This window comes from Pocillopora verrucosa, chromosome 9 (genome assembly GCF_036669915.1).
Source record: "Pocillopora verrucosa isolate sample1 chromosome 9, ASM3666991v2, whole genome shotgun sequence".
NCBI lineage: Eukaryota > Metazoa > Cnidaria > Anthozoa > Scleractinia > Pocilloporidae > Pocillopora > Pocillopora verrucosa.
In genome coordinates, this window is record NC_089320.1 from 19,760,679 (window position 1) to 19,786,491 (window position 25,813).

At 36.7% G+C, this 25,813-nt stretch overlaps 2 protein-coding genes across 4 annotated transcripts; one reads left to right on the forward strand and one right to left on the reverse strand.

Annotated features, from left to right (window-relative positions):
- The first annotated feature begins 28 nt into the window (after positions 1-28).
- LOC131793563 (non-POU domain-containing octamer-binding protein) lies at positions 29-13,151 on the forward strand. Of its 3 annotated transcripts, none has more exons than XM_059110974.2 (12): positions 29-492; positions 1,113-1,414; positions 1,744-1,839; positions 2,421-2,617; positions 3,047-3,128; positions 3,444-3,573; positions 3,816-3,866; positions 4,322-4,561; positions 5,633-11,113; positions 11,366-11,435; positions 11,911-12,080; positions 12,879-13,151. In XM_059110974.2, exons 1-9 carry the CDS (start codon positions 103-105, stop codon positions 5,753-5,755), a joined length of 1,611 nt encoding a protein of 536 aa, XP_058966957.1. In that variant the 5' UTR covers positions 29-102; the 3' UTR covers positions 5,756-11,113; positions 11,366-11,435; positions 11,911-12,080; positions 12,879-13,151. The 3 variants fall into 3 exon arrangements, with proteins under 3 accessions (XP_058966957.1, XP_058966959.1, XP_058966958.1); XM_059110976.2 differs by having other exon boundaries at positions 11,072-11,113; XM_059110975.2 differs by lacking the exon at positions 3,816-3,866.
- Positions 13,152-15,148: 1,997 nt separating this feature from the next.
- Positions 15,149-17,079, reverse strand: LOC131793701 (uncharacterized). Its single transcript, XM_059111166.2, has one exon. The coding sequence runs from the start codon at positions 16,899-16,901 to the stop codon at positions 16,032-16,034; it is 870 nt and encodes a 289-aa protein (XP_058967149.2). The 5' UTR covers positions 16,902-17,079; the 3' UTR covers positions 15,149-16,031.
- Positions 17,080-25,813: the final 8,734 nt, after the last annotated feature.

A 25,813-nucleotide genomic window follows, 5' to 3' on the forward strand; every position in this document is an offset into this window, starting at 1 on the left:
GATATATCGACCACGTGGTATTGGCTTCAATCGACGCCATCTTAGTTACAGCCAGCTGTTTGTTCATACCTTCCTTACTCTTCTTAAGCAGAGATACGCGACATGCCGGCGTCTCGCTCTCGATCGAGATCGCCGAGGAGGATTTCGACTTCATCAAAACCGAATTCTCGTGAGCTTATCACGATTAAAACCGAAAAAGACTCCGAAAATAGCACAAATAAGAACACTGACTCTTCAGCTTCCCAGAGCACCAAACCAAGTGAGAAGCCTTTCCGAAAGCCATTAGAATCGTCAGCCTCCAAAAGTAGCGGCGCGAGCAATTGGAGTTCATCACACAAAACTAAAGAGAGAAAGTTTTCCGGACGATGTAGGCTTTTCGTGGGGAACTTGACCAACTGCGACGAGAAGGAGCTTAGGGATATGTTTGAAAAGTATGGAGAGGTGGCAGAGGTCTTTGTAAACAAGGATAAAGGATTTGGTTTCGTGAGACTGGTTAGTATCAATAGAAACGAATTTATGAAATATTTACATGTGAATATAAACTCAGGGCCACAGTATTTCAGCATTTTTTTGGGATTGTACAATGCACGAGGAAGCTTTCCAAAACGTCAGATAGCGGAGAGCTTCCACGATATGAGGACAAAGACCAAATTTACCTTTAATTTTGTTTTATTCGTGCATGGAATTTTTTCCTTAAATTTGAGACAGACCAATTTACATGTACTCAAAAAGGTATTAACTCAAGTGGTTTTCTTAGCAATATGCCCATGGTCATATTATTATAATCATAAAATCTTTAAATTGTGAAAGACTAAGGTAAAACTCAAACCTCCACCCATATACTGGTTTGGTGCAACTACAGACTGCACTGTGAACCCACGTGTTGGCAAGGAAGAAAATTGAGATGGATTCTTGCTGCAAAAGGAATCGACTTTGCTCAGTTTAAGTCTAATTTCAACATCTTTTCATGAACATGAAATTGAGGAAAAATACTAGAAGACAAGGAGCATGGATTGCACAGGAACATGCTTCAGAAACATAATCATAGTCCAAAAATTATCAAAGATGCTATGATTTTTTAAAAACAAGGTAAGATCTTTGTCTGTCCATAGGATACACGTCTGAATGCAGAAGCTGCTAAACAAGCTGTTGATAACCAGTATAGAAATGGAAGAACTTTGCGTGTGCGATTTGCCCAACATGCAGCTGCTCTGAAAGTACTAAATCTTGGTCCAACAGTCACAAATGAGCTGTTACATCAGGCTTTTTCACAGTTTGGTGATGTGGAGCGAGCCATTGTTGTCTGTGATGACAGAGGAAAATCCAAAGGACATGGTATTATTGAGTTTTCAAGAAAGAACTCTGCTCAAACTGCTTTGCAGCAAGTTAATGATGGCTTATTCCTCCTTGGAAGGTAATTCGAAAATTATGATGTTGTTTATTGCTCTTCAAGTTTTTATGAAAGAGTTCCCTAGTATGAATCAATAGCTTTGGCCAGACTTTGATGAAATGTCATAACCAAGGTACAACTTTCCAAATGAGTGATAATACTAGTTAAGTTTGAATTATTTTAATGTGATCTTGACTCAGTGATGAATTTTGTTTTTTCTGGAATTACCGTATGAGGTTTTTTCAAACCCATGTTTAAATTTTGGCATCTGAGAGTCAAAGTCCTTACAAAATTAATGTTTACCAAATAATGATTACTACTGATCTAAATCTTATTTTTTGGGTTGTTTTCAGAACCCCATGTCCTGTATCTGTCAAACAGTTAGAGCATATAGAAGATGAAGATGGTATTTTAGATGAACATATGAAGAGAAATCCTGCATTTCAAAAGTAAGAAATGGCATAAGTGTTTTGTGTAATCTTGTATCACTTTGACTAACCCACACCCTTTTTCTTGATGGTGGGTTGATGTGCAAAGGACTTGAATACCAAATTTTATAAAGAAAATGTTATTTGATTCTCACCATTATCAAGAAGACCTGTTATCTGATGGGGAACATTTCCCTCATAGGAATTTTTTTTTACAGTTTACAAGGATTAAACAACTGGATTTGTAGGGAACTACTTAACCATGTAACTCCCTTGAGCAACCAAGACAGAATTTCTCTCCATAATAATTAAGGAATATCAAGCAGACAAATAATGAGAATGAATAAATATACATATCAGGGGATTATTAGGCAATCCAATACCAAATTATCCAAACTTGCATTATAAGAATTGTGTAGCCAGACAGTAAGGATGAATACTAATGTGATCTTTGGAGTGAAATGGTTCATTAAAGATCATTGCTCATTTTTTTTGTTGTTGTTGTTGTTTTAATTTATGAGTGTGTATGGTGGTTGTTTTTGTTTTTGTTTTTTTTTGTACATTTTCATTGTTGTTCTGGGTTTTTAACATGTTTATTTTAGAGAGAGAGAAGCCCAACCACACTTTGTGTCACCCAACACATTTGAGTCAGAATGGGCCCAGAGATGGCGAGCATTGGAAGAAATGGAAGGATCCCAGAGAGAAGCTCTAGACAAACAGTTTAAAGAAGCTCGTGATAAATTGCAAGGGGAAATGGATCAGGCTATCCAGGAACATGAAGCTGTACTAATGAGACAAGGTATCAGCGTAATGAACATAGCAAGACAAGAAGTTTTCTTGAGGCAAAATTACAGTGGTTTCTTTGCATTATGATAACCAATCCATATTTATTTTGCTGTTTCTCCTTTTTCTCATAGGATGAATTATTAAAAAAATCTATTTCCCTACAAATATCTTTAAGTTTGGGCTTTGCTTGTGATCATGGTTGGTTTCTACTTAAGAAACAATTAAGCTTAGAAACAATACTTTCTATTTTAGAGCTCATTATAAGATTTGTTCTCTGCTTCTCTGTGATGAAACATCTTCTGGAATTACCGTATGAAGTTTCTGAAGAAACTAATGGATAGAATGTGGCTTCTGAGAGAGGTGCAGGCTCAACATACACTTACAAGAGTATTGCTTAGCATGAAGGGTTTTGTTGAGTAACTAAGAAAATTGATTGTTTTAGAAATTCAACGTCGTCAAGATGAGCTTCGTCGATTTGAAGAGATGCGTCAGAAAGAAGAGATGATGAGGCAAGCAGAATTAAGGCAAGGAGAACATTGTTTTTTATTCAGCCCTAGAATTGTCCTTTTTGAATGACAAGAGTATGAAAGGTGTAATTTGGCCAGCTAGTCAGTTTGTATTGGGGGTAGAGTTGTTGAAAAACTGTGATAATCTGGGAACTAGTTTTCCAGACAGGTCTGGTAAGGGTGTGGACATTTTTTATCTCCTTAAAAATGAGAGGAAGTCATGGTTTACTTGGATGGTTCACCTGGATTGTAGTGAATTAGGTAGATGTATTCCTTGATACATGATATGATATATTATTTGGACTACAACATGTAATGGCATCTAATTTCCAGGAGACAAGAAGAAATGCGTCTTCAGGAAGAATTGCAGCGGAGGGAAGAAGAGCTGCGACATAAGGAGGAGCTCTTCAGGCAGCAACAGCGAGAACTTCAGAGGCATCGACAAGAGGACATGTACCTACAGGTTAATAATCTTTTGGGGATAAAATAATGCTAGGTTTATTTACATGTGTATTGTGACTTAGCCTTGCAAGGGATTTAGGTCTGGCAGAAGTTTATTCAAGGACCTGCACCTTGTTATTTTACCGTGGCCTATCTCTAATTTGAGCATCTCAGTTTCATCCATGCCCTCCTCCCTCCCCCCCTTTCCACCTGGTTGTTACAGTTTTTCTCTCATCCGTGTACATCGTTGCATTTTCGCCTCAGGATTCTATGCGGCATATGGATACTAACATCCCACCAGGAATGCCTCCCATGGTATGCTTTCCACATCCATTGTGCTTTCTGTTTGTACATCAGTGGTAGTCCTTGGTTCAGTAAATTACCACTGCTTTAAAAAGCATCTAGTACATTGTGGATACAGTGTTGCATGGTCATCAAGGATTTCTAATACATGAGAATTACACTCCTTGTGTAGAATTTTGAGTTTCTTGCATATAAGTTGTCTGAAAAAGGATTCCAGTACTCATCCAATTTAGTTAACATGTTGATATTTCATGAGTTCTGTATTTGGCCTCATTTTTTTTTTTATATTATTGGGTCAGTGCTATCAAAAGTGTGCATGTGATAATTTCAGGTGAATATACTCTCACATGCTTTTGAACTATTTCAATATGTTCTAAAAGCAACTAGATTAGATTCATATTAACCTTAAAATCGTTGTAGGGTTATTCTATCAATTATCACACATAAGTATTTTTTCCTGTCTGTAGGGACCTCCTGGTGGAGACTGGGGAAGAGGGCGTGGTGGACCACCCCCACGAGGACCACCAGGAAGAGGTGGACCACTAGGCCGTGGAGGGCCAGGCTTTGGTCCTCGTCCACCAGGTCCAGGGATGGGGAACCCTCCAAGGATGGGCCCAGGAATGATGCCACCAAGAGGACCACCTATGGGAGGTCCACCTCCAGGCCCTCGTGGACCCATGGGACCAGGGATGAGACCTAATGGGCCGGTAAGGTGTTAATATTTATCCTTTAGGAGGAATTTGTGTTAAATTGTGTGAAAAGCTCACTAGATTTAAACTGATCTCAAGGGTTGTCGCTAAGTGCTGACTGCCAGTGAAATTTGCAGGTGGAAAAGTACCATCTTTGTGCTGCCTCACTTGAAATTTCAGCCAGCAAACCAGCAACCTTGGATGTAGAGTTCCATAGATAAATGCTGGAATGCAATTCTCCTAATGGAGGAGAAATTTTCTGTGAGCATGCTATGTGGGAATTTTCAATTGTGTGACTCTGAAGTAAACTTGGTTGCAAATTGAAGTAGTAATCATCTCTCAAGATAGTTAGTAGAACTAGTACTTTTTTTTCAAGAAATCATGGATAGGCCATATTTCAGGTAGTATTCTGAAGTGATACAAATGTGCTTGACAGAAACATGTAAGGAAGACATTAAATTTATCTGCATATCTTTGAGTGATAACTTGCAATCCGGCTGATGGATTCCTTAGAACTGTTGTGTCTATTGTTACATTGATGTGGAACACTAAAAAGCCTTCCTAGAAGGCCTTCGTGGTGATGAGGTTGAACCACCTCTTCAGTATGTTTACTAACATGAACCAAATCTTGCCAAGATTTGAAAAGCAGTAGGCAACTTTGTTAATACTGGCATAAATTAAGAGAAAGTCAATACAAAATAGTGACATTTTATGGCCTTATCAAGGTCATGAGTGCTTTGTGAAACTTGCTTTACATCCTGTGCATAGTTCTTTTTACTGTTATTTTATGGCTATGATAAAGAATCGAGACCAAAAACCTGTCAGAATGGACTGGCTCAACCAGCAGTTTTTCAGAATTTGCAATCCAGAATAATTGATCTGTGATGTTCAGAATCACAGTAAACATAGAGTATTGTAAAGCTTTTGCTGTGGAATGTTCTAATGATATGTTTGCTTTCTGTTTTTGCTGCCATCTCCACTGTGGATTTGTTTGCTTTTGGATTTTCTCTCATGCATTGGATTGTTGGATCATGAACTGTATATTCAAAATGAATTATCATTTTCGAACTTTATTAAATAATAATCCAGAGGCCAAGATTTGAAAATGAAAGGGAACGTGATCGTGAAATGGTCGATCGTGATCGGCTTGCTGCACGCTCACGAGAGCCACCTTCAAGAGACCGTGGAGATTTCAAGAGACCTCGTTACTAGGCAGGCACACACCATAATGACTCTGTCATATTGCTGTTCTATTCAATACATGAGTGAAAATAACTAAAATGGCTGTTTTGAAGTGTGCAAAGTGACTTCCTTAGATGACATCAAGAGAGAAGGAGATGTTTTGAACTAGTATTTGTATGTGCATCATAGTTTTGTAATGGAGTTTGGAACCATTTGAATTTAGTTTGCAGTAGATTTGGCTTCCCATAAAAATTTGTGGATAATTGTTGTGGCTGAGCAAATAATCTTGGGGGAATTAGTTCTCAAAACTTTTTTAGCTGTAAGGGTAACTTCAAGCGACATCTTAACAAAGGCAGAGGACAAGTCTAAAATTCTTTTTTTTTTAATTCCATTTATTAGCTATACCAGTTTTCACAAGAGAATTATTCTGTTCTTGTTTTTCATGTATTTAAAGTTGGAATCAATACCACTAAAATGTGGAAAGGCATTGAATGCTAGGTTTATTGTGTTTATATTCATATATATCAACTGCTAGATACCCATATATAATACATGTAGCATTTCTAGAGAGGTTTAAGTAGAAATTATAGTCATTTTTAAACTGCTGTTGTCAAGCTTTTATTTCTGTTTTGAATGATTCTGCAACTCTGTGTACCAATATTATCATGATCTTTTCTCTAGCTCGATTGGGACAACTGGCAGTTGTGGTTTTCAGCAATAAGATGTCTTTTTCTCCACAAAATATATTTTCCCTATTATTTTTCGTTTTAAGTTCATCTACTTTAATCATGCAGAAAAAAGTGCTTGAACACTTGAGGCTACAAAGAAGTTAACATTTTTATGTCCTTATGGCATGCAAACACAGAAAGTTCAAATTTTTTTGCAGTTGATATTAGCAGATGAACAGCAATGTTTTGTACATTGAATCCTGGGTATCTGAGAGATATAAATTGAAGCTGTCTGTAACCTTCAGTTGTGAACACATTCTTTAGTTCAGACTGTCATCTTCTTCTATTACAAAAATGATCTCTTAACCATTTTTATGGTGGGATAACTGCAAGGAATACCCATTCCAATGCTTAGGCAATTACCTTGAATTAGTAATACTCATACTTGAACAATCATTTGATCATAATTGCAACTGATCTGATTGTACCATTATATAGAATTGGCAACTGGTTTCAAGTGATGGATTCAATTTTTTCATATGTATATTCAAATCACCTAAGGGTTGGGTAAATTTACCCATTTATTAATTATGCAGCTAGCAGTTATGTTACTTCACACATAACATTGATTATTGTCCCCTCATTGAACTCCAAATTCCCTTCCAGAAGTGTTTGAAAAGATGTTTTCTTTGAAGATATTCTTTTCCCTGATTTGAAGACCAATTTCCTTTGTGTTCTCCTTGGCTTAGGGCTAGATTTGTCTGCAAACAGATACTTTTGTGCTGTAGTAACAGAGATTTAACAGATATTTCTCTTTTGAACATCGGCTATAAGGGTTACACTGTACTTACTTTTCAGATGTAATTTCCTGAAAGGTTTTTACAAAAACTACACTCGTGGAACCAACTTGCCTTCTCTTTGGTTGTCAAACTTGCGTCATGTGAGTCTACTGAAGGCATTTTTTTGGTCTGTAGTGAAACAAAGAGTACAGAGTGTATGTATTCTTTACCTTTCAAACCCTTGTTTATTTGTCCAAACCAACTGCTTTACCTTGAATCATATGTTCTTGTAAAGTACTGAATATTTCATCTGAGAATTATGATTGACTGGGAATCAGGGTTGGCGCAGGGCTGATGTTATCTGTTGGTTGTATCACTTGCTGATGATATTTGCTTCCTCATCAAAGGTCACAATTACTTGAGGCTTTAGTGACATATTCAATAAACTTTGTAACTTACATTGAAAAGTGTGACTTGGGTCGTAGCAAAAGGTTAAACTGGACTCAAGTTGGATCTGCAAAGGGATGTCTCATACAATCATATGGTTTGTTGCAATGTGTGAATTGCAACCATTTTGTGAAATGAGTTTCAAGGGTTTATTTATGCACCAGTATTTCCAGCAAAGCTGTTAGTAGTCATAATATATAAGCAACAAAGCAAGCTGATCTGCAATCAACAACTGTTTGAGAGGCACAAAGTAAAATATTTTCAGTTCTTAGGTTAGTAGTTGTTGTCAGATGCCTCTGCATTGTTCTTTGTTAAATTGCAGTGGAAGCAAACAAAAAAAAATTGCTCATGTTTTGAAGAAAATTATTTGTACAATCTGATATTTGGTAAAAAGATGCAGTTGTCAAAGAAAAAAATGTATACCATATTTAAATTGTATTGACCCATTTAATTGTTAGAGACCAAGTTCCCAAAGCTGGCATCAGAGTTTATGACAGCATTAAGTGCATCGGTTGTTAGCATTCAGGGCCAGGTTGTTTGAAAAGTGGTTTGTGATAATCTGGGATTAAAGTTCAACTTGTCCTTGATTTCTCTTGTGATAGAGTGCATATTAGTACTTACATTTTGAGGAGTTTTACCCATGTGAGACAACACTGGAGGAAATTTATTAACAATTAAGACTGTTTGCAAAGCTTCAAAACTAAATAAAAAATTGTTGGCTAACCTTTAGTTAGCTTAACAATGCAGCCCAGATGATTAAAACAGCTTAACAAGATAAGGACTTTCATTTTTAGACATCTTTCAAGATATACTTCAATCAAGGGGTTGTTCTGGTGATGAATGGATGGCATTTTGCTGTATTAAGCATTCAAAATCAAAGTTCATGCAAATTTATTGCAAACAACTTGGGCACATAAAATGCATATCAATTTTTTTTTGGACATCTAATTTTGATTTGGTGTGGGATCAGTCAAAAGATCAGTTTAAAAACAATTTGGGCAAGTTATATTGAAAATCCATTTCACTGAGTTTTAAATTTTGTTTGGTATTGGACTAGTAAAATGATCTTTTAACAACATTTCAAAATCTTTTAATTTCATGTGGAAGAGGAGTACAAAAAATTTAATTGAACAATTTAAACAGAGGCTTTCAGGCCTGTGCCTTATGTTTAAAAAAATACATCCAAATTCCAATCCAACAAAGAAAGCAGCAGATTTCCTAGGTGTGTTTCACCAAAGTGAAACGGTGTACCATTGGATGTTACAGCCTGGAAAGAGCAAGGTATGTGAGTGACTTGAGTAAAGTACTGGTAAAGATCAGCAGTTTATAATTTTAAGACGGTATGTTACGAAAGCAAGTACAGTGTACACTTTAGAAGCAAAGTAAGCAGTGGTCAGCTTATTTGCTGATCCTTAAGCCATGGATACAGTTAGGTAAACTTAAATTTTTACATCTTTTAGTACTTCTTGAGATATTAATAAAAATTTATTAACAGAAGTATGCAAAAGCAGCTGCACCAAGTTGAATTAATCATTGTACTACCTAAGTGGCATTAGTTTGGGTAAGACATTTTCTGCTCACAGTGTTTTTGTTTTTACCAATTCCCTTATTTTCATGGATTCTAAAGATGGTGTAACCAGAAGTTAGAGAACACTTTTTTGATTTAACTTGAGGAAGAGTTGTTGGATGAATCTGTTGTTCCATGTAACTAAGTTTTTTTAGAATGTTTAGTGGGTATGCATCTCCTATATCACAACCAACCATAGTTGATGGCAATTGTTTCTGAGTTGTGTTTAAGTGTAAAATGAACTTGCTGAATTTGGTCACCTTTTATTTTATCGATTGAACATTTTCAATTGTTATTCTTATGTTTAGTTTTGATAATTCCTGAAAACTTACTCGGCAAATCTTATGCTCTGTGTATGAAGTTCAAGCATTGTTGTTAGCTACCACTAGTAGTCATCGGCATTATCTTATATGCGGTAAGCAGCGTAATTCAATTATTGCCCCTCGCTGGGGAAAGAATTTGAAAAAAGTTGCAGATATTCAAGTGAACCTTCGTTGACTGGTGTTGAATGGCATATCTGCCGATGTGATGCACATAACAGCTGAAGGTAATGTACTATAAGTTCTTAACTCTCATTACTGAAACTTAGCTTGTTTCAAAAGATCTATTAATCCTGTGCTAAAGTCAAATCGTTGACTTATTGCAATACTTCATCTTGCTGCACTCCTGTACCAAACAATCATGATGGTGTAAGCTACATTGATCCAGAGTTATCAAAATCAGGGTCTAGAAGGTTTCCAAAATTGATTAAATTGTAGCTTTCCTTCCAAGCTTTCTGCAACATTGCATTATTTCAAGGAACAGAGAATGAATAAGCATTTAAGAATCTTAAACTTTTGGTAAGCTTGCAATTTCTTGAAAGCTGCCAACCCCATTATAATGTTATGCATATCATGACCTCAGTTATTGGCAGTGAAGTTTTATAAACTTTTGTCTACTTTTTGAAGCATACTTTTTTACAATTTGCCAGCTAAGGCAAGGTGACCTTATTTGTTGCCTGTGCATTATTTGTAGTTGAGTTTCTGTCACTACTTTGAAATATGTATCACGAAAATTTGAATTACAAAAGGTGAAACAAAAATACTTTTTAGTTTTCAATCAGTGAATCATCATCAGGGTACGCATTTTTGTAGTTGGAAATGATGATGATAATGAAATGATTGAAGACATTCATTGTTTTAGATCGCAGTTATAAAGTTTTTCTCGAGTTGGTTTATTGGTGAAAACAATTTGAAGAGAGCAGAAACTACTTTGTATTAGTACCGTATTATTTAGAACTGTTAATGGGATTTAAGAGAAGGTTCTATAATCTGACTAGAAATTGTTTAAATGATGAATCATATGCTGTGTGACCTTACTGTGTGAAAAAAATGTTAGTAAATACTAAATTGTTACCGTTTGTTTCACAATGTGGTCATTTCAAACATGGATTACAATGTTTAGACTGAATTCTGTGCATTGTTTGTCCAGCATGTGAGCAGTGAATTGTGGTAGTACACACTACATTGTGAGACAAACAATATCTCTTCATTATAACTGTGTTGTGTTATGATGAAAAACCACAAACATTTTTAAGACATTTAAAATTTTGTTCTCTATTTAAGTGATTCCTTGTTTGTCAGGTGTACTGTTACATGGAATATTATATCTCAAAATATAAGGAAAACTTCAATGGAATAAAATTTCAATTGTGAAGCTTTTCAAGCATCGTCAATGAGTTCTTTGATGCTAATATTACAGAGAAGGGAAAGTTTTTATTATTGTAAAGTGCTTTTTGTGTCTGAAGTTGATTCCTTGTTCACGTTTGTTTTGCAGGAGTACTTAATTCTGTTAATTTTTCTTATTCTAAAGATTTGTTTTGCTGTTTTTGTTTCTTTGTGTTAAGCTTATTGGTGTCATTTGAAGAGTGCAGTAACTTCAAAGAGAGGTAAAAGACAATTGATGTGTTATTTCTCTCATTACCATGTGACTTGCAAACCAAGATTGCTTTTGATCACTTTTTAATGAGAGCAAAAAGTGGCACTTGTTGCCAAACATAAGGTAGTGGTAACACTTAGCAATCACTTATAGATTTGATTATCAGAGCCACCTTAATTTGCCTTGCAAAGTTATCGTTAACAGCTTTATAAGTTCTTGTGGAAATGGTTATACTCAAGCAGTTATTTTTTTTAATTTACAGATTGAAATTGTAACTTACCCAGCTATGGGGGGATTTCCTGTCATAATTGTGTGTGGTTACAAAGTTGAAGGTAGGCTCAGTGGTCATTTGAAATGTTAACCTGTTTCAGCACTTAATACTTTTACCGTAAGTTTGTTTGTAGTGCTGGTGCAATGATGAAATGTGTTTTTATGATAGTGTTGTTTGCAGCAGAGCCAGCAATGGTTGAACCCACTGCTGCAACTTCACTTGGTTGATCATTAACTCAGCTTGGCTGAAGTCTGATGCACACATGCACCCAATGCATAAATGGCCGACCCCAATTGGGATTATTTTGTATTCAGATAGATTAGCTCAACTAGCATTATCAGTACGTCCAAGAATCATAAAAAATCTCAACTCAAAGATGAGGCTCATTGAGCTAATTTTACATGAGTACAAGAGAATACCAATCGGGCCTGCCATTTATCCATTCTGTCTATTACAATGGGTACTTCAGATTACACTGTATATCACTCTGAAACTGTTATTAGTCAATCTCAAGAGGGATCAATGTTTATTTTCAGGTTTACTGCCCCACATGGCAGAGCAAGGAATACCGAGTTGAGAGTTGATTCACCATCAATTTGTAAGCCCAATTTTTGGAAGAGTTACAGATGAAAGCTGGGGAACCAAGGGGAACAAAAGTCACCAAAGTTTTGACAGCACAGAGAACAAATTATGTGCGTTCAAACAGGTACATGGAAAAAACATATGAAATCTATGTCAGTTATAAACCTTTCTGTTTAGACACATTGAACGAATTTAATTTATTACAACGCAAATCAGAGTAACTTATTGTAGGCACAAAATCATAATGTAGTATGGGGACACAGGGAAAATATTTGACTTATGAAAGGACGCTGGCGTGATTTACATTAATTTGATCTGTGCATTAAAAAGGCCTTATGACTTGTGGATATTGTGAAGTGAAGCTAACACTTGTTACCAGATTTAAGATAGAAATTCTTCAATACAGTTTCCCTTTCATTTCATTGTAAAAAAGTTGAAAGAATTTTTTTTTAATCAAGATACCGCTACCTCTTACGCTTGTGCATTTTAATTCCCTGCGTACTGGATGATCGGTCACAGTGTTGATATTCTGAGGAGAAGCCGCATGTTTTCTCCCAGTGTAAAATCCCATGGATCGATGTGCAGTGATGACATTATGCAAGTGAGATAGTGTTGTTTGTATCAGAGCCAGCAATGGTTGAACCCACTGTTACAGCTTCACTCAGTTGATCACAAACTCAGCTTGGCTGATGTCTGAAGCGCATGTTATTTAAGTTGTTGCCTTCTTGATAAATACTGTGTGGTCTTTGTGAACTGGATAAAGTTAATTTTTCGTTGACACATCTTAACGCAAACGTAATGTTATGTCTCTACGAAATTTCGCTGCATTTTCTTTTCCCTGCGACCAAAAATAATTTCCTATTTATCACATACAATTTTACTTTTTAATATTACTAACTCAAATGCTATTGTTTTTGTTTAGATATTTCGACAGCACAAGGAGTAAATGAGGAATGGCTTCATTTGTTTTTACATTTGGTCGTTGTAAATTTAGCAGCTAGATTCCATCTTGCCATGCATTTGTTCGGTAATAGATGACGTTAAAATGTTGTAAGAATGTAAGTGTCTCGCTTGGAGCAGCCAAGTATCTTACTAATGTTCTTAACTTATTTTGACGCCGTCTGTGAACCATCAGTGAACAGACGCTTAGCAACATGTTGTCTGTCTGTGTTTTTTAATTAAAAAAAAAGCTATATCTTAGCGTCTGTTCTTGTAAGAACCATTAAGAATACGGGTTGAATGCAGCTTATATATATAACATCGTAGTTGTTTTTGGTTTTGAAGCCCTGTTGCAAACCTTTTCAGTATTCTCAAGTTGTTGAGGTGGTTTTTGGAGGGTGTGTCATGTTCTTCTGGGATGATTTGCGACGGATTTTTTTGTTTGGATGTTACAAGGCTCCTTTCCCTATTTGATGTAAGCAATTCTCTAGTGCCTGGTTGCGGTTCAGTGAGTTAAGTTAGAGGTAAAACTGGTGTTCCTCCCCATCTCCTCCCCTCCCCCCTCTACTCCGAAGGGACAGACGGGCCTGCGATAGTTTCGGTCATCTGATTGGCCTTTGTTATTGCTAAGGTTTTTTTTTTGTTCTACAACACTCTTTACAGATTGAATAAGAGACCTTGTTTCGTCTGAAGAACACACACCCTCGCTAGTATGTTCCAAGGATTCAGTTGGCAAAACGGATCGAAGTATAGGAATAGGCGCTTCTCTCCAGCACCATCTCGTCTTCGTTTTACAAACTGAATTCATGGAGCAGGCTTGCTCGAGCTTATGAATTTGTCTATTCTTGTCTTGCTAGGAGAATTAATACGTTAAACACTTATATCATACAAACTACGGTGTTATACGAAGATTTCCGGCTCTGAGAAAAGCCGTAACAACAAACGTGAAGAAATACGATATTTTTTTACGTGTTTGATATAACTAGTCAGCTGCTGACACGTCACTCGTCTTTGGCGCCACTTGCTTAAAGCCTTCACCATTCTCAAACCAAGGTAGTTTGTCAGAATTTTCTCGGATTATGGCTGCTAAAACACTGAAAAAACATTTATCACTGAAGGACAGTGACGCACAAACTTTCCTAGAGGAGGAAGAAAACCAATATACCAGAAGAAAGCCGAAAGTTGCGTATTCAGTAGCTTTGGTAATGGCTTTTGTCGCGGCTGTGAACGAAAATCGACAATTGGAAGATTTTCCACAGACCGATTTTGGCCGTTACCTAAAATATTTTTTCTTTCGGTAAAGACAAAGTCAATAAATGAGAATTTTACAACTTAATAATTACGCCCATGGTTGTTTTAGTCATCATGATTCAACGCATCTTTCCACCTTGAGGCTTAGCGTCAACGCACTGTACGATTTTCTTTGGTGATTGTTGATTCTTTTATTTTAATTCATTAATTAAGTCGGCTTTTCTTGTCAGTAAAGGGCAATTGTGGTTATATGATAAACAAAATAATACATGGTTGCTTGTAGATATTGAGTTGTTCTTCGCGTGTTCAACTCGGCATCTCACTTGTTCATTGCGCTCACTCGTGAGCTATCTAGTTGGACACTCGAAGAGAAATTCCATATCTCGTTAGCTTTATAGATGAGAAACAATCAATTTATCATGTGGATCCGCCCTACTAAGTGAAACTTACTCGCTATTCAATTGATTTCTTTAGAAAAGAGAGAGGAAAGAATCCAAAAACAGACGACAGTATCTTCTATTCAAAGCCCATGGTTTAGGACGAAAAATCGTTGCGTTATATACGGGAAATTAGTTACGCGATATCGTCACAGAACACGTCACACGCAGAAGGACTCGCCTCTGTTCCTGCCGCTCTTTCAAATTATTTTCTCTTACTCGCAGAGCCCCCCGGAGATATATTTGATATTAGATATCAACCAATGATATTTCAAGTAACTTCCTGTTATCAAAGCTTTGCGATGTTATACGCATTCAAAGAAGAACAACATTACAAAAGAAACACCAGGTACAAGGGATATCTCCTGGAAAACAATGGAATTGTTTTGGAAATCGAACCAAGGGAGGAATTTGAAATAGACAAATTGATTGTGAAATAAATATGACGCGGAGGAGCTTCCATTCGTGCAGGTGTCATCACCCTTTGACAATTCAAAACAGGTCTCCTTTGCTCTAAATGGAAATTTATTTCATTTCCTAATGTTCGAAGGGAAGATCATAGTTGGGTGATGAATGACTCGATAAGGATACTGTTACTTTCGTGACATTAGCTCATCTTTCTAATAGCACCCTTACTGTCTTGTTTATACTTTCATGTGATTCTTGATAATTTTTAATCAAAGCTGTTTTTATCTTATTCCGTACAGATGTTGAATTGTTCTCGGGATAATTGTCCCTTGGGAAACAGGACCGTTGACGCCGATGTCTATTACGTTTGTTTAAATTTTCATCTTACTACTTTTATTGCGAGTGGTTTGTTGTCTGCGCTAACACTTCAGACTCTCAAAACCGAGGCTGTTTCTACTCTTCGATGGGGAGATGAGTACCGCTTGATTACACTCCATAAACAGCTCGTTAACTTTACCCAGGAAATCAAACCAGAAATCGTTGATAATCAGTGCCTTCTCCAATGTAGCTGGGTTACAGATGCAATCACAATTGCATCTCATTTTTTCTATCGCGTAGTAATTTTTGCTTCATTTTCTCTTAACTGATAAACGGATTCATAGTTCTGTATGTTATCGTTTGAAGAGAGAGCTCTTCAGTTGTCTATGACACCCGCTCTATTAATCTTTTAAAAATGCATTTCTTTTATGTTAGAAACCTTCTGCCCGTGTCCTTATATGGGACTGACTTTCGTAATATTTTCTGTCAATTATTTTCAGTAGTAGGCCATCATTCGATTTATTTCAACCCATCTTTAATAAAGTTTACTGTAGACTTAAAATTCAAGTTTTCCCCACTCGCTTTTTGATAATGAAATCCCAGACATCCGTGTTAATGATATTTAGCGCAATAACTATTCATTTTAACAAATAACAGCGCGAATTTGTCGAATATTTACAAAGTTCCGTTGACTTCCAAGTGCTTAAAAAATTGGAAGTGCGTTATTCAAAGTTAGAAGGCTGAAAAGTTGATGCTTTTTTCACAGTTCGGTCACTCAAAGGAAGAATATATTCAGTTTCTCCTTCTTTTTCACAAGGTAAATCTTCTTCCTCTTTGGTGTCAATGCTAGAAGACGTTTCGTCTTGTTTACTCAACTCCATTCTTTGCAAAAACCGGTTGACTTTACTGGCGACCTCTTCAAGCTCACTTTCATTAGCCACACTGCCTTTTCTTGGCGATGCCCTAGGGCTTAGCGAGGTTGGTGAAAGAGATGTCCGCGAAGATTTATTACCAGTGGTGCAGCTTCCTCTGCGTGTTCCTGGCAGGCTTCCTGCAAGCGCTTCTCCAGCGAGTTTACTTGAATCTGCAGCAACTAGAGATCCTCCAGCACCTATAGGCGGTAAAGACTGCCTTCTCGGTTGACTGAGCGGCGGGAGTAGGAACGCCGTCGGACTAAGCGGACGAGTGGGACTTATTGATGTCCGTTCTGTCAAATCGACGTCCGTTGTTCCCTCGGAAGAAATCCTCCTCCTAATAGCCGCTGGTGAGCGTTTATCAACGTCGGATGAATTTCGCGGAGACACCGAAGCTGATAACAAAACTTGCGGAGTGCTATACCGCCGCGGCAATCGAGGGCTTAGCTTTTTGCCTCCATCGTTTGGCGATGACGCATCTGGGAGACTCAATCGATTCTTCATTATGTTTTCCGCGTCAGCGAGCTCCTTTTGAATTTTCTTTTTCTCGCGATCTATCTCCTTGCCAATTGATTCCCTGTGGAAATCTATGGAGTTGAGTTGAATTTTCAGTTTTCTGTCCGCCATTGAGTTCATGAACATTGTTTTGTCTGCATACTCAGTTCTTTGATATGCCATGGTTTCGCGGGCTAACAGGGAAGTCAGTGCTACTCAGTAATCGCGCGAAACTTTGGTCTCTGCGGTTTGTTTCGTGCGGAGATGGCAATTATGCAAATTTCCTTCAGTTTATGCAAGGAAAATTTTTTTTGGAGTGCACACCTGCACAAAAATAAATTATTTCTATGATAAGACGTGTCACTTGATGGAAACAATTAACAAGTCTACCTGTGCGAGGCCCAGGGCGGAATGAACAAAGAGCTTTATGAATTTCTCTCTTGTTCTGAAATAAAGACGGTGAAGTTAAACCGCTTTGTAGCGTACAAATAATAACTTAGAGCCTGAAAATTCTCTTTGGCAACCGAGTTATTGAACGAATATTTGAACAGGAAGGGCCATCGTTTTGAGTTGTAAATAGGGATTTTCTTGACGTGCTGTTTCCAGGTCTTCTTAGGATAAAAATAATGATTTTAATTCTCGGAAGCTTTTTATTCCGTAGGGTGATATCCTTTGATTTAATTAAGTGGCAAAGACTTAAGGCCATAAAAAGTTTCTTATTGCAAAACAGAGCCATGGCTGGTGTGTGTTTAACATTCAAACAAAGATATCAAAGAGAGCGGTTTGACTAAAATTCGGTTTGCCTTTTTTAATTTAGTTTACTCGAAAGTCAACAAACAACTTTATGTAATAAATTGGTGAAATTATGCAAGCTCATTGTCACCTTTCCTTTTAATCTTAGAGATTTGACAGTTTTTGAACGAAAAAAAAAAGAGATTGCTAAATCTCTTTTGCTTTTTGAAAAAAGAGCTCAACAACTGGAAATGTATACCGATTACACTTTGTGATTAAATATCATTTTACCATTGATTTAGACAGTTGAGACGTTTTTCTCGTATCAAACAGAAACTAATCGATATAAGCGGAAGGCACAAGATTGGACATTTAATCACTGTTTAAATCTCTTAACCAATCACGGCTGTGAATTGAAATTCAGAATCAGATCAAGAAGAAATGAAGATTGGTGAGCCTGCCAAATCATTTTCGGACAGGAAAAACAGGATTTTTCTTGTAAGCATAATTCAGATGCAAAACTTGTAAGTAACAAATATTTGAGAGAAACTTCCAGTCACAATTCATTTAATGAACGAAAACTGGATAAAATAACAAATAATGAAACGAATACAACAAACTGGCTTTTGGTCTTTAAGCCTTATTACTTCGTCGTAACATAATACTTTTAAAATGCTAAAAGCTTTAAAAGACTATTTTTTTAATATTCAATATTTCTACCCCAAAAAGACCAGAAAAGTAATTCAATGTTGTTTTGAACATTGGGAAAGTGTTAAGTTAAGAAATGTTATCTGCAGGCGGCTATAAAAGAGCCTATAAGCAAAACAAAGAAGAGATTTAACGACGAGAACTAAATTTTCGAGCTATTGTTTGCCTTGACTTATTTGTCACTTGCTAAAACGAATTTGACAAGTCGAATTCACCAAGGTGTCTTTTATCATCGTATTACTTCTGAAGTATAATTGGCTGGAAAAGCACGTTCCTGTTGAACCTCAAAAAATGCGACATTCTCGACGAAAGCAAAGAGTAGAAGCGATTGCAGTGGAACCTCTACTAATATTTTCTCTTAGAAAGGAAGCAGTTCTTAATGCGATGATTGCAACGGCCTCTCGTTGAGGTCCACTTCGCCGTTTGGGAGCCGGCATCTTTTTAAAACACTTTACTTTTCACTGGACTGGTACAAAACACTTCCCCAAAGTGACCATCGCGTTGGGGAACTTCTTCATATTATTATTAGCAACTATTTATGGAATTAGTTATTTTATTAGTATTTGTAAAATAACAGAGACACTTAGCACGTTCTCGTTGGTTCAAAACCCCCTTCCAAAATAGGTGAGGCTATGTAAACATGGATAAAATCCTGTATTGCTTTTAAATGGCATTTGTACTGGTGCCTTTCCCATCCACTTTAATTTTTAATGCTCGTTTGATCCCCGACAGGAAATGTTTTCCCAAATGCTTGTAGCAGTTTAATAAGAATGGAAGAAATTTTTTTTTTCAGACGCTCACTTATGGGTTCTTCCACTTCTTTTATATCTGGTGTATCGAAAGAGCACAGGTTACCCGCCATTTCATTTTTTGATTACAACAGGTGTTACGGCTTGAATAAGATTACTTATTGATTTCCATGTTTGTTATAAAGCAATATACTGCTTTGGTTGAAATATGAATCTAGAATAGTATTGCTATATTGTGATATTCTCGTGCAAGACATGAGATTATAAATCTCTTGAATAATGTTAGTGTGATTCTAGCTTGCTTTTTAAACCGTTCCAACCTGGTTTGCTGTAGGTTGAAAAATACGATCAACCAAAACAACCAAGAAGGTTTTTTTTTTCTCCTTACAATACATTAAGACTTTTTTTATTTTTAATTGGCTAAGAGAGATGCAGTTTTAGGTAAAACAACACAGAAATAAGACAGTTCAGTGCCAAAGAAGATCATGAGAAAACTGTTTGGCCAGGCTTTACACAGTTTTTTTTTCCGGCTTAAAGGAGGCTTCTCCTTCGTTTGGGAAAATAACTCGTGCGTATTAATTCCAAATTACACTCAGAATCACGTCGTTACCATTACATGAAAAAAGAGAGCCCAAAATTCCATCAACACGACCAAACAAAAACAGTTGAACTTAGCTAATGGCGCACGACCTGCTAAATTTCGGCGTGAAAAAGTTTGCGCACATTATCGATATGCTATTCAGTTGAGTTGGGTAAAACCGGAAAGAGAAAAAGTTTTCCTTAATTCTTACTTGTGTAGTTTCTTTGGTGTAGTTTAAAAGATGGTATGAAAGCTCAGTTATGCATGCATTCTGATTGGTTCTCACTTATGATCTATTGGAGGACAGATTATAGATTACGTCATCATTAAAACTTTTTTTAATTCTTTATTATATAAAACAAATAGATTCCAAGTTGCCGTGCGTCTGTTCAGTGATAGATCACAGAGGACGTCAAATGTGCCACTTTTTTGTTCTTACCACATTTTGACGTCATCTGTGATCTATTGCTGAACAGAAGCACGGCAACTTGGAATCTATTTGTTAAATATATATATATATATATATATATATATACATAAGTTGATGAATTAAAGAGGACGCATCGATTCTCTGTGACTCTGAGTTTCGCGCCTAAGCGCTCGTCAGACAGAACTTGTATATATATTTGTGTGATGTATATTCTACAAACCTTACTATGCACTTATACTTTCCGTGTATTCACTATTTTTGTATTTGTTCTGTCTTCCTTTCTTTGTTTGAATTTTAATGGTTCGCAACAGATGGCTAAATGACTGCCTAACGTTTTTAAAGCATCAAACAAAGGGGTCTTCTTTATTTGCTGGTATGAATTTATGGCATTGTCTAAAATTAAGTTGTTTCAGCGGTTGCACGACAAGTTTGGCAACAGTTGACCGGTTGACAACGTGTCATTATATATTTTTTTTTGATATTTCGCACTAGACGACCACAAAGTTACACACTGCTTCGTTGTTCTTACGCAAAGACTTGGAATTAGAACTTCTATATATTCCACAGCTATCACTCCCGCGCCTTAGTAATTGAAATTTGTGCGCTTGTCAGTTAACTATGTGTAATTAAAACGTGCGCTTGAAGTGTATTTCGAACACACGATAAATTTCAGTCTAGAGGCAAAACGGACACCTTTTTGCACCCCCATAGATCTTTGTTTTAATTCTTGTTCATATATTTTTTTATTTTTACTCACATTATGTTATATAATCTCATCAATGTTTTGGCTATAAATTATCTCAGTGATTGACAATGGGAGTTATATCTGTGTGGGATGATTTTGAATTCCGCCCAGACAACAAAAGTTCGAGAAAATAAAATACGTGCCACAGGATCAGCAGTTCCCGCCCTGAAATAGTCTATTCTAATTCCTAGCTTCAAAAGAGTCGATCTCTGTCGGTTTACACTATCATATCGGATAATATATTTAAGGGTATTTTACAATTGACTTAAAATAGTAAACTATGATAGTGGGAAAGTTCTGCTCTTACAAAAATCAATATCTGTGATGATCAGGTGGGTTGTGGAGGAGGTTCCAGTTGGATTAACTGGAGTTAATTAAAAAATTTTTGACATTTGTTTCTTCATAGTTATGTATCTTGAGCATTTCAACCTTCGTTTGAATGAATATATTCTGTTGTTTTTCAATTTCCTCAGTGTAGCTTTGAACTAACGCCAAACTCATTTTTCACTGTGACAGTCCACTTCATGACTCTTACAGTGCATTACAACAGATCACGGAATGAAATGTGAATCTTGCCAGTGGCGGGGGAAGACTTTTAAACGCCCACAGAGCGCTTAAACGGAAAAGGAATTAGCTCTTGAGCTCTCCACCCTGTGGTATTTTTAGCTCTTTGTTTTAGCCTTCTTTAACAAATTAACCTAATGAAACTGTTTGCAAAAGCGTTGTATAAAAAAAGCAAATGTCATTGGGGCCGACATTGCATTGAACAGTGAGCATTTACTGACATTTTAAAAATCCCTTGATTCTCTCTTGAACACTTGTGATGGATTAATAACATCTCAGTCTCTCAAGCATCAGAGCTGAATTTAATATTTTTTTGTCGTTGATGCGGTGATTATTTTCTAAACGACCCCTGACAAGTTGTCACCCTTTATACTTGGCCATCATCTTCGCGACATCTGGGCGGAGAAGCTAACTAGCACGCAATGTTTCGGTTAAGCCGCACAACTGAAACTATACACCGGCAACACATTACAACGACAGCCTCATAGAATTCAGGACACCAGTGTCTCAAGAGATTTTTACCGCAAGGAAATGCTCCATTCGCTTTTGCAACTGATACGACATGATCTAGAATCTATTGCCGATCTGAAACAGATCCTTCCTAAAATCTGATAGAATCTTAGTTTTTCGGTCTCTAGCTAAACTTACGCAAATTCGAGCGACAGTATTACAAGGTAGCAATTCCTAACCGGTCCTAACCGGCTAATCACTCAGAGATACACCTGAGTACGTTCTCTCGCGAACTTCGAGGTATGAAACGCCGTCTGAAACAATCTATGCATGACCGCTCCAAAATTCAAGTTAGCAACATTTTCTCTGACAGTATGCTTGAAAAATGGAATCAAATTGTCTAGGAACGATATTTACACGTATATCGTTTTGCCACTTCCGAATTACAGTATACCTGAAATAGCTTAAGTACCTAAAATACCCAAGAAGAGATACTTAAACGATAAGGGTGATAGAGATCGTCTCTGATGCTTTTTTTGAAATCTATGTATTTGTGGGTGGACCCGTCTCCGTTCGTCCTCTAAGGCACTTCTGTTTTGCACCATTCCCGTTTTCAGAAGTGTTCGCAAGGTGCAGGACACGACAATTAGATTTACATGAGGACCTGAATGAAAAGGGAACCGTCTTGGGAAATAAGATGGGATAAAATATCTCACAATCCGTAAATCAGATAAGACGAAAATGGGTCACCGGATTTAGAAGATCGAAGAAATATTGTAATGTAGATATAACTATCACAGTTTGAGTATATATATTGCATTTGGGATATATATACTGCAATTTGAACAGAAATACGGTTACTCGTTTTATGAATATTGTTCTTGTTTATTTTCAAAATCTTTTATCAGAATGATTACATTCTAGATAACATTCTTCGGCCATCGAACGAAATGAAATGTGAAACATTGTGCATAACAATATACTGCGGCATGTTCACGCTATTTTGAGATAGACTGTCTCTGACGGCATAAGCCATTTTGATGTTCTGTTTCTCCTAAAAAGTTACAAAACTACGGGCAGAACAGTTGCGTAAGAAAGTAATGATTGTAAAAAAAATGCCCATCGTCCCACTGCTCAGCAGGAGTTTCAACTAAGGCAGAGTTTTCAATTTTTTCAGTGCCAACTAGCGTGGGAAAAGATATAAAGCGCTCGTAGTCTTTGTAAATGCTTCTTATTAGGCTCTAAGGGAAAATTGCCATAATGTAGTGTTCGTGGTCAAAGTCGACTGAAAAAAAAGCTCAGCCACGCCAAGATTTGGTTATTCCTCCTAAGAGGTTCAAGTGCAAAAGTTTCAACTTACATTCCGAGTACAGATATGGAAGTCCTCGAAGCTAAAACAAGTATAACACGACGTGGGAGCCGAACACCTCGAGTAACACATTTACGATTTCCGCAACAGATTTTAGGCGGAAGTGTAGGAAGTTAGAACATTCCAGCCGAAAGTGAGAAAAAAAACCGCCCAAAAAACCACTCGCATGTGTGACTAATCAAAATCCACAGGACATCTTAATATTTTGATATTCACATCTGATAGTGTATCTTGCTGTTTTTGTAAACAGTGTATAAGTACGTACATTAATTCAACTGATTCAAAAACTCGAGCGACGTAAACCTGCCGATGATAGATCCTTTTGTTTTTGTTCGAAGTTTAAGTTCAAGTGCTGTATCATTTCTGCCCGTTCATATCTCAAACAAAGACAAAGCAGATACAGCATCGATTATCGAAAAAAGCTAACTGAATGACGAGAGATATCTACTGATCCGTTCCAGTGCAAGTCGACGAACACATTTTTTGATGAAGCATTAACAAAAATTATATAGCTAATATATACCTAACTCTGCTCCAAAAATATGGGGAAAACGATACAGTATATAAGCAGTCGTGACAGCTAGTTGTTCATCTCGTGACTTTCAACAATGTTCCTGCATGCCGGAACTTGACTTCTGCCACTGCCACCAACGAAGAGCATGATAGAAAATTTGATCAAAACATTGTTAATCACTTTCTCTTCTGGTCTAGAAACACTCATTGATTTCTAATCCCGTTTTGTTTTCTCTTTTCTTTAATTAGACCTGGTTGAACCTTCCCAGCACCTGGCCTTCTTTTTCGCTCGTAGAAAAAATTGAAAGTGTGCAATATCAGTTTTGAATGCAAGCTCTAGCTCAAGCTCACAGACGGTGCTAATAGACAACCAAAGGAGTATATAATTAGGCAGAATGATTGAAGTGTTAGAAAACCATTACAAAATCTCAGACTTATGTTTGACCTCCAGAGACCATGCTAAGTTATTTTTTTAGGAGCTGCAATCAGCTTTCCAGTGTGTCAAAATATTACAAGAGTAAACAGTTACACGAAGCTGGACCACCCCACCAAAGGGAAGTTTTTAGTTAAGACGAAACAATAACACTCTGAGTAAAGTTATCCCAGCTTTTCATTTTAATTATAATCCTTTGCCCGCTAAGTCGCTTGAATGAATCACACCTTTTCTCGCTCTCTTCAGCTCTTTTTTCTAATCCCTGTGAAAATGAAGGAACAATTTCGAAAAACTAACGAATTATGGTTTTCATGTTTACAAACGGCGTGCTAATTAAAAATTCACCAAGAACGCAAATTAATATTTCAGTGTTGTGCAAAATTTGCGCTGTCCAAAGGAAATTTGAAGTGCACGAATTAGAAAAAAACCTCAATCGTTATCAATGCTATAGGAAATCGTTCAAGGACAACAGTTTGTAAACAGTCGATCGAGTGAATAAAAAGAAGCGGTATGAATCCTTTTTTTCTCCTGATATAAATTCTCCCTTTGAAGTCTTGAGCCTTTTGTTCGAAGTTTCTTGAATCATTTTAGCGGTTATGTGCATACAGGTTTGAAAGTTAAACTGTAGTGGAAAATGTTTCACACACTTTATGAAACTGCTTGCTTAAATTTCGAATAAATCTTATAGTCAGGCTGGAGTTTATTAATTGCAGAAACGATTTCTTGCGGGAAAAAGCTCCAATTTGGATAATTAATTTATGCAACACCTTTCAAGAGACCCTAGGGTATTTTTAGCTCTTTTCTAAATACTTGTCATCATTACATATATTCTAACATGTTTCCAGAAGAGACCATGAGTTGTTCATGTGCGCTAGGTTGCGATCATCCATCTTTGCATCTCGCTGTTTTGAAATCAGTTTCATCGATTAAAACCACTTTATATAGTGTTCTACGCGATCAGAGTTGGCGGAATATTTTCCTTTCAGTTGTCACGGACTAGATATCACCGACAGCTATAAATTAAACAATAATAATTACGTAAGGAGCCTTTTCGGTCGACAATTAGCTACACTGTTATGTAATGGTGATAAACTCCTTAGATCAGCTCTACTCGGTCTTTTCAAGGCTGCATTATTCTAGATCTATCCGTATTCTTATTTACAAAATGGCATTTTTCTAGGGTAACTAAAGCCTCAGGGCTTACAAACCATCAAAAGCCCCGAATTTTGCTCATCAAAACGCACTGTCGGTTTCAACACACCACAGAGTGAAGAGAAAATATTTATAAAAAAATCAAGCAAAAAAATTAAATGTCAATGCCAAAGGAACTGATCAAATTTAGACCTTGCGAAGTTTCACGCTCTTAGCTATTCATATATCTGTTAACCCATACTGTTTCAGTTTTCAACAAGCTGGATGGCGACGTTGCTAAGGAAAGTTTTCGGTTTAAGAAACATGTTTGAAAAGTGAAAGGTGAAAACATTAGCCAAATCTTCGTGAATCTTGCTCATTATTTTGGACGAAATAAACATGTCAGTGTTTTAATTTTAATTTTTGCATGCTGACTCATAAATTAGAGAGTGAACCTTCTGGAATAAACTGTGTTTCTAAGTTTACTTAACCTGCCGTTTGGAATTTTTTATTGAATTTTGCCATCAGATCATTAATCTTACAGATGGGGTAAGTTCTAAAATTCAAAACTTAAGCATTTTCCATTTAGAATCTTAAACGTGGATAAAACTCAAGTAAATGTGTTCAACTTTAAAATTAGCATTTGGAAGTGAGAACAATAGAAATAAGCTCAGCAATTTACAATACATTG